A 14,320-nucleotide genomic window follows, 5' to 3' on the forward strand; every position below is an offset into this window, starting at 1 on the left:
TGGGCTTATTCAGAGGTTGCGTTAGTTTTCCAGCGAATGCTACTGTGATTACTTGTTTTAGCTTACTGATCTTGGCGCGTTTAAAGTCTTTAAGATAGGTTTAAAATAAAAAGAATAAAATAAAGTACAATATGTCGTATTAGTGGCCACCAGATCCTGATTATACAAGATCAAAGATAATAAGCGTGAATTGAAAAATAAAAACAGGGACAGTTAAAATGTCTTTATAAGAAGTGAGAATAATACTGCAGACTGATTAATCTAATGAAACTATCGATTCTTTATTTCAAAAATGCTGGGTTATTTATATATCTCATAGTGTAAACGTGAGTCTGTTATCAAACAACATAACCCTAAGCTATAAGTTTGTACTTGATAGTAAAGTAGTCTTGTAATAAGGTATTTGATGATAATTGGTTCGATAAGTAACCACTAGATCTTGTATAGATCAAATAGAGATAGCAACAAAGCTTGCTTGATAAGATAGGGTTACAATGAAGTATAATGTGACTTCAAAGGGCTTTTATGAATCAATAAAGAGTTATATAAGAGGTACAATAAGAATTTATTGTAAGAATAAAAGTGATAATAAAAATAAAAGTAAATGTGATGCTAAAAGTGTAGGTTTGTTGCTGTAGAGGATAATGTTATTTATACTACACCATTTCCAGAAAGAGATGTCGCGCTGACTTGTCACTTTTTCGTATAAATTGTATTATAAAAACTGCAAAAATGCGACTTTACTTTCTGAAAAGACTGTATATTATTTTTTTGTTGGTTTCCTATTTGGGATGACTTCGTCCTTTGACAACTTAGTCCTTCAACAATATCGTCCTCTGAAACAAATTCCCAAAAATAGTAGTTACACTGTTTCTGATGTGGCGATTTGAGTTTCATTTGATGAATCGAAGTTCATTTCATGAGTTGAAGTTCGTTTGGTGTGTTTCCATTTTTGGTAATTGGTGTAACAAAAGATATTTGAGCTTTTTCCTTACAATGATATATCATAAAAACTTGCATTAGACGTGCAGAGTACAAGATACCAAAAAGGGTATCACTACTCTTGCATCAACAACGTTCATGCAACAGCAAGTAAAGATCCAATAAAAACGAAGAGAATAACATTTAAATCTCCGAAAGAGATACTGAGAAAAAATTTCCCCAACGGGGAATCGAACCCCGGCCATGTCGGTGAAAGCGACAGATCCTAGCCACTGGACCATTGAGGACCGCTTTTTTATGTAACCGTTAAAATTTAATTATTAAATTACTATGATCACGTGACAACTATATGCTCTTGGAAATACGTTCTTCCGTCATATGGTGTATACTGATTGGCGGGAAAGTTTACACTTTAAAGCTAATATTTATTATTTTCATCTTTATTCTTCTAAATAAAAGAAACATAGAATCCCGTTGTATTTTCTGTCTACTCTTACTACTACTACTACTACAATAACTAGAACGGCTACAAGCACTACAAGTATAATTATTATTAAAATTTATGTAATCAATCCATTGGGCTAACCTTCTTTTTTCTCATTTCAAGAATTATAAAATACATCAAAAACGTATCAGGGGCTTTAAAGAAGAATGCTATTTTTTTTTTTTTTGGTACGCCTGCGAATCAAGAGGAAAAGAAGAAGAGAAAGCAATACTCAGGCTTTTACAGAGAATGGTTGATTCTTTGAAGAGCAGATCTCATGGATCAGGTTTTTGCCTCAATCTGTTCTAGTGATTCATCCAAAATTTCTTCACGCAATTTAAAGTATGAATCAGGTATCGAGAAATTAGAAAAAGTGAATGGAAACGCCCAAGGTAAATTCATTAGATATAGAAATATAGCCTCCAATATTAATATGATTGGTATTTTCTAGACCTATTAAAATTTCTAGGCGATACACAAGATAATATCTGCTTGGTCATAATAGACTTTGCTGGTTTATCAACATATATAGACGATTTGAAGAAATTTGTGAAGTGTTTATTCGTAGTTTTGTTTGAAGATTGAACAAAATAATTCATAAATGTTTTACAATATGTAGGAATTGCAAAAAATGAAAGGAAATTATCATCAATAAGCTTTCCTTCGAAAAGATTAACACTACATGCAACAAAAAATAGACTAGTGTTACAGGCATTTCTTCTAGGTATTACATATGAGGCCGTCCAGTAGAATATTCTTTAATGTAAAGTGCAAATTTATCATAATTACACTTTTGATCAAATGGGCAGCATAAAATTAAAAATACAGCAATAAAAATGTTTATTTAACTCTTGAAAAGAATAATACAATATGAAATCTATGAATTTGTATTCTACATCAAAGAATATGAAAATACTCTGGTTTCTGAGTAGGTTTAACGTGATGGCACACGTTAAAGAGTGTTGTTGACGACATCACAGGTAGTAGATAGAGGTAGCGCACATAGAATTAGTCTATTTTATGATGCATGTAATGTATATCTTCATAAAAGAATTACAGATAAAAAAAGTCATGTTGCCGAAATGAAGACTAAGGATGTGGTTATAGGCTTACTAGCCACGCTTTATTCTCAATAATACAATAAAATACAAAAAAGCCTTGCTTATTGTTATTCTTTACATCTTTCTAATTATACATTCGCTGTGGCTCAGAGACTGATGGTAGGGATGTGTTTCGAAAGAGTCTTTTTATATAACATTGGAGGGGAGCTACTACATCCTTAGTCTTTGTTTCAGCAACATAGCCATTTTATTTGATTTTTAAGTGTTTGATAATCTTTTCCCTTTCGTACATGATAAATATTCGGTATAGAATTTGAATATTTACACAAGTCATAAATGCCATATTACCCCAGAAATGTGGAGTAATCTAAAGAAAAGGGCGGGTTTAAAAAAGTATATAATGCGCGATGTTAGCTCTCTGTATGGTTGTCATAGAAACTCTTGCTTTCTCTGATATTTTCGGTCTGGAACCCCATTAGAGAGATATACGCAGTCAATAAACATGTTGAAGAGTTTATTTGATAAAAACTATGTCTTTTCTTTATTTTTATTTTTTAAGCGCATCAAAAATTGAATTCCTTTCACGTAATTCATATTAACAACTTGTTTTAAAACAAACAAAACAAGCTATTTGATTGGCTTATTTATGCAGTAACAACTCATTTCACACGACAAAACCAAACTGGGTTGTAATTTTCCCCGGATTGAATTCTTGCTTACTGTGCAAAAATAGAATAAGAATATAAAAAAACCTTGTTTTTTTTTTTTTTTTTTCTTTTTCTTTTTCAATCTTTTTATCATCTTAATCATGTCTGCTGCTGACCGTTTGAACAACATTAAGGGCCATTTATCTGCCACCCACCCTCAAGGTTTATTAGCTGGTGAAGTTGCCATCATTACCGGTTCAGGGTAGGAAGGAGAGAGACGTTTCAGAAAATATAATTTATGCTTACGATATAATTTAGTCAAGGTATTGGTAAGAGCTGTGCCGAACTATTTGCTCGTGAAGGTGCTCTCGTTGTTATCACTGATATTGATGCAGGCAAGTTTCATGCAGTACAATACAGAGAAAGAAATTTAACACGACATACATTCAATAGCTAAATCTGATCAAGTTGCTGCTGACATTAATGCCGCTGGTGGCAAGGCTATTTCTATTCCCGGTGATGTCTTGGACCCCGCTTTCCCTGAAAGATTGGTTGAAGAAACCGTAAAGCAGTTTGGCAAAATCAACCATATTGTGAACAATGCAGGTTTCACTTTTGATGGTATGATCCACAAGATCACCGATAAGCAATGGGACCTTATGCTTGCCGTTCACAACACGGCTCCTTTCAAGATCATCCGTGCAGCTGCCAAATACCTTCGTAAGAAGGATGGTGCCAACAAGACCATTGTCAACATCTCTTCTACCTCTGGTTTACACGGTAATGTCGGTCAAGCCAACTATGCTACAGCCAAGGCTGGTGTTGTCGGTTTAACCAAGACTATTGCTAAAGAGTGGGGTATGTTTGGTGTCCGTTGTAACACTGTTGCTTTTGGTTGGGTCGATACACGTTTGACGCGTGCAAAGGAAGCAGGTGCTGCTATTGAAGTTGAAGGCCAAAAGGTTGTCCTTGGTATTCCTACCGGTAACAAGCAGGCCAAGGTGAATCCATTTGCAGACATTCCTTTGGGCCGTGCTGGTAACGCAGACGAGGTAGCTGGATCTGTCTTGGTTCTCTGTACTCCTTTGACCAGCTATATCACCGGCCACACCCTTGAAGTTACTGGTGGCCGTGGTATCTAATTATAAATGTAAATAATAAATAAACATTCGCTTTTGACAACCCAAAATAGAACAGTTTCAAAAAATAACAATACCATAAGCCCCCTTTTCTCTTTTTTCTTTCCCTTCTCTTCCACACACACACACACGAAAAAGGATCCGCATAATTTTTATTTATGAAAGGGGTAAAGTATTTTCAATCCATCTATTTTTTCATAAGCATAAACAAGGGCATAAAAAGCGAAAGGAAAGGAATGAAACAGTTTAGATAAAGCAAAAGGATTGTTGTTGTTGTTGTTGATACAGCTGATCGATGGTGGATGGTAGCTGCGCAAGTTGTAAATAATTGTCAGGGTGCACAAAGCAACCAGGGCAGATACAAGCCTCACCACAATAACAGGTAACAATGCGTGTCACTGGCATGGCAGAAGTGTGTAAAGGCGTCATCGTCATGACGACAGACTCTCCTTTAGTTAACGGAATGCTTGTTGTACATTGATGAGGGATCATGCTACCACACAGTCTGTTGATTGGAGGTTCTTTTATATGTTCTTCTACGATAGGTTGTTGATATTGTTGATGTTGATGTTGTTGCTGTTGTTCTTGTTCTTGCTGTTTCTCAGAACAAGCGCATTCTTTAGTGTTGCTATGGTTTCCATGATTCTTTTTTATTGTATGATTGACAATATCTGTATAAGATAGGCCAGGCCAGCACAATGCTATAAAAGAAAATAAATATCTTACATAGTCGATAGAACCATATACTAACATTTATTTTTGCGAATACAGTTACATTTGACATGAATTTGTTTTGTCTTTCTTAAATCTCGGCAGTAAACACACTGGCTGACAGGTCTTCCTTTTTTTCGTATTTCAATCAATGGTCTCTCGAAATGTTTGCAGGTTGAAGATCGATGACCCTATATAGAAGTTTAACAAGCTGTGGTAATTAATCCCTCTTTTTTATTACCTTGACGCAGGTGTTACAAGCAAATTTGATTCCATTAATGAGCATTTTTTTTATCTTTGATGTTTGATTTAAGAATCTAGAATAAAAGAAAGAGCTCAAATGAGCTTTCTTTTGATGAAATAAAGCGTCCGTCCGAAACGAAGACTTTTTTCTGCTTATAAGGTTATTTTTAGGCTTATAAAATTAATTAATCAAAAGGAGAAAAAGAAAGAGAGAGGAATTATAATAAAGAAATCATTCAAAATACAAGAGACAAGCAGTTTAAAGCTAAAAATACAGACAATCGATTAAAATTTAAAGAATATAAAAAGGGGATTGTGTGGTGTGATTGATCAAGAGATAAAAAGAAAGAGAGAAAGAAAAAAAGAAAGAAAAAGAAATTGCATATGAAATGTCTTGATATTTATGGTAAACGATAGTTTCTATAAAAGTTCTAGCTTACAATAATAAATCATTGAATATATTTGCACAACTCTGTCCTAACGGACCTTTCTGAATTGTAGACAGACAAGGAAGAAGAGACATGTAAACTTTGAGGTACTTTGTGAGGTACTTTGAGGTATTTTTTATTTATTGGCTGGAATCAGGCTCCGAAATAAGCTTGAGTCGTACTTGCTTTGAAGAATATAATTGAAAAGGGATAATGGTCCACAAAGTTGATTTCACGTACCCTCGTCGAAATTATATCTTTGATAAAGCATTCATCATATAGAATATGACTGACCTTCAGTTTTCATCTGATATACCATCATTTCCAGATTTTTAAGAAATTTGTGGCGGCATGTGTGGGCTTTTTGTCTTGTCTCTCTCTCTCTCCTTTCAGTGCGATTTAGAATGCGGATATTCGCTGCTCTCATGAATGATCTGAGAGTAACGGATTTCCTATAAATATTATAAGACGCCTATTCACGTCATGAAAGGTGATAATGACTCGAATGACCGGACTGCTCGCTAACATTCGAGTTAAATGTAATATTCTCCAGTAGGGAAGAACTGTGTTTTATTTTTAATTGATTACTATATTACTTATAAAATGTCGGCAGTGGTACAAGGAGCCCTCCAAAATAGGCAAATGAGTACCCAAAGGTTTAGGAAGCTTTATGTGATGAATAATGAGTATCTTGGTAATGCTATACCAATTATTAAACTAGTAACTATCACTGGTCGCTATTTACTCCCGTAGTAGATGATATGATTGAAAACACCGTGGCAGAGCTGCCAAAGTATCAGCAGCACATAACAGAAAAAGGGTTCCTTATACTTAGCTACGTAAGAAAGTCGCCAGGAACAGCATAATATAGAACCTTAAATCTGCAAAATAGGGTGATAAATTTGAATAAAAGGTTCTTGACAGACAAGCGCTTTGTTTTGATGACATGGCAAAGCGTCAAGCGATATATACACCAGAGACTTCAATGATGCTCCAGCGTCGTATAATCCTTTTGCTTGATCTCAGAAATAGAATCAACAAAAGGAGAAAAGACAAACGATGTGAGATAAACTCATTTTGAACCACGTTCTTTTATTATTTTTAAAGCACTTTCTTTCTTTCTTTCTTTTTTTTTTTTTTTTTTTTTTTTTTTTTTGATAGCTCGGATTTCCTCTCCTTTTTGTCAGCGTCCTCTTCTTTTTAAACTGACGTTAATTAAATCCAAAGCAGAAACAGTATCCAATAGAACCATTGTTCTTTACTTTCTTGGCTACTCTTCAAATTCCCAATCCAAAGACTATGTTCTTTTTCATAAAATTTGGCTTTACTCTGACAAAGACACAGTAGATATCACTTTCTGCCATTTTCTCCCTTTTGCAAAAAGACTATCTATTTCCATAAGAAATGGAAGACATGTTGCTCCCTCTACTACAAACTGCTATCGAATAAGATGAATTCTAAGAGAACGCTCTGACTTTGTTCTCCTCTTGCTAATAGGCCTATCTTTTGGTCCATAAATAGTTGCATCATGTTAAACTGCTTTTCATGTTTATATCATATGATGTCATGGTTATCTCAATATTCATGCCTTTATATAAAACCCTGATCTTCATAAACGTGGCACTGCGTGAATCCTTTTTTTTCTCATATCATGTTTTATTTTCGTGCAGCTCAATTCATTAAGCCAAGACGTGCCATTGTTCAAAGACGATTCTATGATACAGGAAATAGCCCTGATACTCCTCAGGGTAACAATGCTCTTATTGTAGGCGGCATGCTTGCTCTTCTTGGCGCCACCTATTTGTATTCAAAGAGTGCAAAGGGAGACCCAAACAAAGTTCTTGGTGACAAGGCAACTGAGAAAGTAAAGGATAAAACCGGCGGGGACAACGATGCCAGCGGAAGTCTATCGTACGAACTCAACAAAGGTGTCAGAAATGCAACTGATTTTATGCGAAGTGGTCGCTCCAATAAAGAAGAAAACCCTACGTCTGCAGGAGCTGCTACTACGGGCAGTGCTGATCCCAATAAGCATCAAAGTCAAATAGCTAGCAAGAGCACAGATGAAGTCACCAATGTCTCTGAAGAAAGCACTCCAAGAAATGACAAGGTGTCGACTATACCCGGTGCTAAATAAGGAAATAAAAATAGACGCCATGGTTTGTTTTTATGCATACATGTCTTTTATTACTGTACAATGTTATTCTATATGTATTAATTCTGATCTTGAGCTAATTTGAGACCATATTCATTTAATTGAGCCGTTGTTACTTCAGATGGACTATTCACTACATAGTCTTTACCACCTGCAGCCTTGGGGAACGCAATTACATCACGGATAGAAGAAGCCTGACATAAGATAGCCATCAAGCGATCAAAACCCAAGGCAATACCTCCGTGAGGTGGGCACCCTCCACCGAGAGCATCAATCAAATGATCAAACCTCTGATACTCATGTCTTTCTAACTGCAGCACCTTTTCTAGTATGAATGTCTGCATTACAGGGGAATGAATACGGATCGATCCACCTCCGATCTCCATACCATTCAAAACCAAGTCATAGTGCTGTCCACGTACTTTTTCAGGCTCTGTAGCCAGCAGGGGTATGTCTTCATCAAATGGTGCTGTAAAGGGATGATGCGTGGATTGCCAAGTGCGGATACCAGCTTCGTCAGGTGTGAAAAGAGGGAAAGATTCTATCCACAAGAACTTGTATCTTTCGGGATCTAGCTTCAGTAAACCCTTATTTTGCAGCAGGTTGGACAAATAGAGACGAATTCTGCCCATGGTCGTATTGCCACCCTAAATACAGATAAGATATATGGTATTATAAAAGAGTAAATCTTACATAAAGATAGGCAGGTCTCTTGTATGTTACAACTAAATCGCCTTGCTGGATATCGAGCTTTTGATTTAATTCAGTTTCAATCGCGCCAATACGCTGTGAGTGGCGAAGTTGAGGGCATTTGGATGGCCATGAATGCATGTTGTTTTCATTGATCTTGACAAATGCAAAATTCTATTTGCTTTTCATCAGCAAAACAATTGTATCCTCTTTTTTTTTCTTCTTACCTTGTCTTCTGTAAGTTCCAGTTCCTTTTGCATAGCCTTTAATTCACCACCCGTAAGCTTGGATCCTTGCTTAACTACCATACAATCGACAGAAGCATCACCAATAGCATCTTTTACATATGATCCAATATCATTGATATGCATCGAGAATCGAACATCTGGCTTATCTGATCCATACTATAGACAAGATTAAACATCAACTATAAACAAAAAAACAGAACTTATTTTGCTTTACCTTGGACATTGCTTCATGATATGTCATGTGTGGAAAGGAGCTCTTTGTTAGCTTTATACTTAATGCTTTATCCCAGATAGCTGTAACCATGCCTTCGATTATATTTTGAATATCCTTTGCTTTGACAAAGGACATTTCTAAATCAATCTTTTATAGAGTCAACACCTCATCTTATACTCCTTTAGTATTTACCTGTGTAAACTCTGGTTGTCTATCTGCTCTCAAGTCTTCATCTCTGAAACAACGAGCTATCTGAAAGTAACGATCAAATCCAGCCGCCATCAGCATTTGTTTATGCTAATGAACAGAATCAATGAGGACTCTGAAGATGTCTTTACTTTACCCTACCTGTTGTGGACTCTGAGGAAGCGCATAAAAATTTCCCTTTTTTCTGGTAGGAACAATGAATTCTCTTGCACCTTCAGGAGTTGATTTAAACAACATGGGTGTCTCTATCTCTGTGAATCCATTATCAATCAAGTAATTTCGAACTGTATTGGCTGTTATCGATCTCAAGCGAATATTATGTTGGAGCTCTTCTCGACGAAGATCCAAGTAACGATAACGGAGTCTGACTTCCTCATTTGGCTATACCCAAGGTGAACACAATGCTTATTGATTTTATTGTTTTTTACCATTTGGGTTTGACTTGGCCAAAAGGGTAAAGAGGGTGAAGCAGGGTTTAAGCAGTAAAGCGTGTTGATTTCAACTTCAATTTCTCCTGTCTTTTGCTTTTTATTTGCCATGCCCTCTGGACGCTTTCGGACAATGCCTTCAACGCAAATGACACTTTCCGCAGACAAGGATTGGATTTGCAACTTGAGTTGTTGATTGCCGTTACGAAAGACAAGCTGTGCTGTTCCAGAATGATCATACAAGGGTATAAAGATCAAATCTTGAGAAAGAGATCTATTTGGGGGCAATGTTTAGCATATATATGTAAATGTCAAATAATATTGTACCTTGTTGATTGCGCCCAACCACACAATACTACTTTTTCTCCTTCGTTGGATACGCTCAAGTCACTACAATAATGAGTTCGACTGGGGTAATGACCTTTTGTTTAAATCGTTACTTTAGTGTAAGCGATCTTCAAGTTAGTTTCCTACCATGGTGACGTCTGTCGTCTTTATAACCGTGCAAGTACTGTTCTTTTTGAGCCGTTGTGAGAGAAAATGGTCGATAGGCAGTGGGTGGTCTTAGTCTAAGAGTGGGTCTAGTCAGCAGTGGTCTACTGCTTAAAAATAAAACTCTACTCAAACGAGAATTCATTAAAGAAAAAAAAGAGAGAAGGGATCGCGGTAATAGAATAACATGATTTTATTTATACAGACAATAAACTATTATATTTACATATCAGAGCCACGAGCGTGTTCGACAATAACTCTAGCAGGCACACGACCTAATTCATCCCGAGTAGGTCTCAATACACCTTCTTCTTCTTCAGCAAAATTTTCGCCACGGACAAAGTGTCCTTGCAAGCCAGTAGGACCTGTTTCGTTTTTGCCAAACAAGCGATCCACCTCACCTTTGGCGGTGCTTAAGCTATCTTGAACCTTGCGTTCTGCCCATTGGATATCTTGACTAGCGGTATCCTTGACAGTAGAGAGCCCACTCTTGACTTGTTCTGTGCCCTTTTCGTACCAGCTCTTGGCCTTGTGCTCGGCCTGGTCCTTCCATCGGTCGGCATTTTCAGAGACTTCTCGATGAAGACCGTTTATGCTGCCACTCAAACGATTCTTTTGATAATTGTATTCATCGCTAGCTTCGCGCTTTAAGCGAGCACTTTCTTCCTGAGCAGAATCGTATGCATTGTTGGCTTTAGCAGAGGCGTGGTTCCACGTAGATTCAGCTTGATTCTTGACAGAGTTAACATCAGCATAAGCTCTATCCTTTGCACGGTCCCAGGTAGCATTCGCATCCTGCTTGAGACGGTCCGATTCAGCAGAAGCCGCGTGCTTGGCGTCGCCCCAAGCGCCGGAGAGTCTTTGAGCATCACGATGAGCAGTGGAGGCTGTGTCTTCTTTAGCATCATTCAACTTATCTTTTGCACTGTTCCAAGAAGCATCGGCTTCCTTTTCTTTAGACGAACCAAAGAGACTTGACCAGAAAGACTTCTTTTCTTCATTAGGAGAGTCAGTAATGTTAGGCTTGCTTCGCTTTTCCCAAACACTCTTAATCTTGTCCGTATCCTTCTCGACAAGGTTGCTTGTATCATGAATTACGTCATTTGCATAAGCTTCCATACGTTCGTCCTTCTCTGTCTTGGTCTTGCCCGGATAAAGCTTTTCATCTACCATGGGGTTACCCGTACTGGGGCGTTTTTCATTTGAGCCCGTGATCCAGCTGCTGAAAGAGCCCTTCTTGGTAGTGTCATCCTGAGCTTCTAACTTGGTTTTGGATGCACCGCTTGTTTGCTCGGTGTTGTTACCGCTCAACAAGTTATTCCAAAAGGAACTACCTTCGTTCTGTTCATTCACAGAGGCAGGCGTACGAGAGACTTGATCATCTTTGTCTTTGTTTTCCCAAACACCTTTCACCTTGTCCGTGTCCTTTCCGACTAAGCGACTGGTGTCCTTGTTGGTATCCTTTGAGCCTTGTTCAAGCTTAGATTCCCAGTCTGGCTTGCTTTTATCAGATGAAACTTTTTCGGCAACCATAGGGTTGTCTTGTGCTTTATGATTGGTTGTAGTATCATTGACCGTGTTTTTTACTTTCTTCTTTAAATCTGGAGGAAGGTCTATTGCTGTTATTAACATCATTCTTATAAAAAACCAATCAACTTACTGTCATCTTCATTTGCTTTCTTGTAGTAATAGTAACCACCAGCACCAAGAACTGCTAGACCAGCAAAGATAAGACCCTTACTGTCATTTGCTCGCAAGTCATTTTTGGCAACAACATAGTTTCTTCTTTGCATAAAACGCTGTTGTTTAATGGATCGAGTGAATAATTTTGAATACATTTTTTTTTATTATATGAAAAGAAATCAGAAAGAATGAACCAAAGAAAGCTTCTTTTATACAAGAAATAGCATAATAGACAATTGATATAATCATGACATCATAAAGCACAGTAAAACCCTTTGTTTTTTATTTTCTATCGGGGATTCAAGAATAATGTCATGATTGCAGAATGCATTTAAGCTTTTGGACTCCAATTAAGGAATCGAGTGAGAGGTGTTGTTGGAATCTCGAAAAATGAGTAGCCTAGATGATCATATGAGACTTTATTCGAATGATATGCTTTTTGTCTTACCTTTTCCTGCAATAAGGATATCAAGAAGAGGTTGGAATAGTTTTTCGTAATTCACGCTATCTACCAAACCAGGTTGTCCCTTTGACCAATCCTCTGTTTGTATTCCCCAATTGAGCATATCTTGTTTAGAAAAGATACAGGGAAACATGTCGAGAAGGGGACCAAAAATGTCAGGTTGACTTTCGGGAGCAACGTCCATGTCAGAGATCAAGTAATAAATCGGATAACGTCTTTCAACATGCTTGTGATAATCAACACAAGCATCCAACAATTCGCGTCTTTGAACAGAGTCAGTGATGGGGAAAGGACGACCACTGCCCAAAAATTCTGATAGCTTTGAGCGTTTGATGGGCATGGCTGCTGATACGGCTTGGTTAATGGGAATATCACCAAAGATCTCCAAGACAAGAGCATCCATAAGATCCTTCTTGGCCTGTTTACTGAGCTCGTTCATGCTTTTAGGTGCAGTCATGTCACTTTGAGGCGCTTTGCCGTCAACATCCAAGTGTTGGATCGTACCAGCACGAGCATCCAAGGCAACAAGTTTAGCAAGGTTCAAGATCAATGTGCTGTATTCAAATCCGCCGCCAAGCGCGCTTACAATCTTATTGGCTTGCTCCGTCATCTTTTGCATCTGATCGGGAACATTAAAATGCGTCTTCATCATTGCTTTTCGTAAACTCATCTGGATTTCTGTAGGAGGCGTTGTATAGCGAGCAGCTGAACTCAATGCGCCAAACTGAATCACTTTGGCGTTGATGGCTCGTAGCTGGTTGTCATAGAGCACAAACTTGAAGGGTTCTTTGGGCTTTTCATCATTTTGTTGTTTACTTAAAAAGTGGTTTTGTACCCAACGATACACAGATCCGTCGCTCTTTTTCTTGAGTGCTTCCATCGCAGGATCGACGTGTTCCCAATCGGTTCCGTTCTCCTTGAAAGTCATGACATCGATAACAGCTACATCCTCAGGTCGAACACTGCCTTCGGGTAAAGCGGATTCATGTACACCCCAGCCATGTCCTTGAGTACGTTCGATGATGCGAACCCCGTAATCTCGCTTGATAGCTTCCAAATCCATAATACTCGACCATGGTATCTCTGTCCATTCGTTTATCGTTTCACAGGGTTCTAGCTCGGTTCTCCAGTTGCGTTGATTGCTACTGCAAAGACTGCGAAGTATCTTCTTGTCTTGAGCTTCGTATCGCTTGGCAAGGTCTTCAAATGGCATCCAAGGGTATGATTTGTTGATTCTGAGCATGGGTGCAATGATCGTACGGTTTGTCTCTAGAGCAAGTCGGATACCGTTTCGGAAACACTCTTGTTGTTCAGGGAAATCGCTATTAGAATGGTCAGCTTGATAATCTAGAGTTGAACAGTACATGTATGTGTGATTACCTATGTGGGAACCATGACAGGTACTTTTCTTCGTTAGGATCAGCTTTTCTTGGTGGAGAAGAATGAGCAGATGGAGGTTGTTGTGGTGCATAAGGTGGGTTGATGACAGGTGATGACGTTGGCTTGAGTCGAGGGAATACACTTATAGAAAAGAATGCAAAGAATGCTATAAACAAAATATAAAATAGTAGCCGTTGGGCTCTTATCATTTTATATATTTATGTGTGTTTAATGATAAAGGGTTGGAGAATAAGAAAGAAAGAAAGGGGAGGGGGAACCAAAAAAAAAGACCTTAATGAGTCGGTGTCTGTAAATAAAAACGATGACAATCATCCTTGATTGGCTCATTTGAATTAGGCTGAGAGAAATGACAAGTCTTTATTCATGGTCTAAGGTACACTTTACTAGGAGTAAATGTCTAAACTCCAGAAGGAGAACCATGTTCGATACGGCGACAAAATGCTTGAGGTCTGCCACATCCACGAAGGATGCCATTGGCGACCTTGAAAATATTTTTTGAAGCGTTTATATCCCGTTGCCAAAGCAATCCACATCCTGTGCAAGATTGGATGCCGTGGAAGTTTACAAAAGCAGATGTGAACGCCAGATTTTCACAAGAGTTGCAGATCTATAGATAGTTAAGTAGGATATTCAAAATTAGAGAATAACGCTTTACCTTTGACGTTCGAAACTCATCAATTGTTA

General features: G+C 37.8%; 8 protein-coding genes and 1 non-coding gene across 9 annotated transcripts; 3 read left to right on the forward strand and 6 right to left on the reverse strand.

Moving 5' to 3' along the window:
• Positions 1 to 1,157: 1,157 nt before the first annotated feature.
• RHIMIDRAFT_t22 lies at positions 1,158 to 1,229 on the reverse strand. Its single transcript has one exon. It is a non-coding gene; the product is annotated as a tRNA-Glu (tRNA).
• Positions 1,230 to 1,396: 167 nt separating this feature from the next.
• Positions 1,397 to 2,412, forward strand: RHIMIDRAFT_280455 (uncharacterized protein). Its single transcript, XM_023612908.1, has 2 exons — positions 1,397 to 1,818; positions 1,878 to 2,412. Exons 1-2 carry the CDS (start codon positions 1,704 to 1,706, stop codon positions 2,009 to 2,011), a joined length of 249 nt encoding a protein of 82 aa, XP_023467479.1. The 5' UTR covers positions 1,397 to 1,703; the 3' UTR covers positions 2,012 to 2,412.
• Positions 2,413 to 3,245: 833 nt separating this feature from the next.
• Positions 3,246 to 4,340, forward strand: RHIMIDRAFT_124807 (NAD(P)-binding protein). Its single transcript, XM_023605450.1, has 3 exons — positions 3,246 to 3,396; positions 3,453 to 3,529; positions 3,588 to 4,340. Exons 1-3 carry the CDS (start codon positions 3,296 to 3,298, stop codon positions 4,274 to 4,276), a joined length of 867 nt encoding a protein of 288 aa, XP_023467480.1. The 5' UTR covers positions 3,246 to 3,295; the 3' UTR covers positions 4,277 to 4,340.
• Position 4,341: 1 nt separating this feature from the next.
• Positions 4,342 to 5,196, reverse strand: RHIMIDRAFT_124808 (uncharacterized protein). Its single transcript, XM_023605451.1, has one exon. The coding sequence runs from the start codon at positions 5,024 to 5,026 to the stop codon at positions 4,520 to 4,522; it is 507 nt and encodes a 168-aa protein (XP_023467481.1). The 5' UTR covers positions 5,027 to 5,196; the 3' UTR covers positions 4,342 to 4,519.
• RHIMIDRAFT_201192 (copper-fist-domain-containing protein) lies at positions 5,020 to 5,270 on the reverse strand (the record flags this gene model as incomplete). The annotated part of the gene is made up of 2 exons (XM_023606513.1): positions 5,020 to 5,175; positions 5,226 to 5,270. The coding sequence occupies 2 exons, from the start codon at positions 5,268 to 5,270 to the stop codon at positions 5,020 to 5,022; spliced, it is 201 nt and encodes a 66-aa protein (XP_023467482.1).
• Positions 5,271 to 7,295: 2,025 nt separating this feature from the next.
• RHIMIDRAFT_124824 (uncharacterized protein) lies at positions 7,296 to 7,808 on the forward strand. Its single transcript, XM_023605452.1, has one exon. It carries the CDS (start codon positions 7,307 to 7,309, stop codon positions 7,790 to 7,792), a length of 486 nt encoding a protein of 161 aa, XP_023467483.1. The 5' UTR covers positions 7,296 to 7,306; the 3' UTR covers positions 7,793 to 7,808.
• A 61-nt stretch (positions 7,809 to 7,869) lies between these two features.
• On the reverse strand, positions 7,870 to 10,234 carry RHIMIDRAFT_287442 (aspartyl-tRNA synthetase; the record flags this gene model as incomplete). Its single annotated transcript, XM_023613472.1, has 10 exons — positions 7,870 to 8,457; positions 8,504 to 8,674; positions 8,699 to 8,763; positions 8,811 to 8,904; positions 8,963 to 9,109; positions 9,155 to 9,259; positions 9,311 to 9,550; positions 9,598 to 9,871; positions 9,925 to 10,018; positions 10,072 to 10,234. The coding sequence occupies 10 exons, from the start codon at positions 10,232 to 10,234 to the stop codon at positions 7,870 to 7,872; spliced, it is 1,941 nt and encodes a 646-aa protein (XP_023467484.1).
• A 25-nt stretch (positions 10,235 to 10,259) lies between these two features.
• Positions 10,260 to 11,939, reverse strand: RHIMIDRAFT_124846 (uncharacterized protein). Its single transcript, XM_023605453.1, has one exon. It carries the CDS (start codon positions 11,722 to 11,724, stop codon positions 10,312 to 10,314), a length of 1,413 nt encoding a protein of 470 aa, XP_023467485.1. The 5' UTR covers positions 11,725 to 11,939; the 3' UTR covers positions 10,260 to 10,311.
• Positions 11,940 to 11,978: 39 nt separating this feature from the next.
• On the reverse strand, positions 11,979 to 13,855 carry RHIMIDRAFT_124849 (uncharacterized protein). Its single transcript, XM_023605454.1, has 2 exons — positions 12,221 to 13,855; positions 11,979 to 12,171 (listed from the first exon to the last, which is right to left on the reverse strand). The coding sequence occupies exons 1-2, from the start codon at positions 13,704 to 13,706 to the stop codon at positions 12,104 to 12,106; spliced, it is 1,554 nt and encodes a 517-aa protein (XP_023467486.1). The 5' UTR covers positions 13,707 to 13,855; the 3' UTR covers positions 11,979 to 12,103.
• Positions 13,856 to 14,320: the final 465 nt, after the last annotated feature.

This window comes from Rhizopus microsporus (genome assembly GCF_002708625.1).
Source record: "Rhizopus microsporus ATCC 52813 unplaced genomic scaffold scaffold_6, whole genome shotgun sequence".
NCBI classification, from domain to species: Eukaryota; Fungi; Mucoromycota; class Mucoromycetes; order Mucorales; family Rhizopodaceae; genus Rhizopus; species Rhizopus microsporus.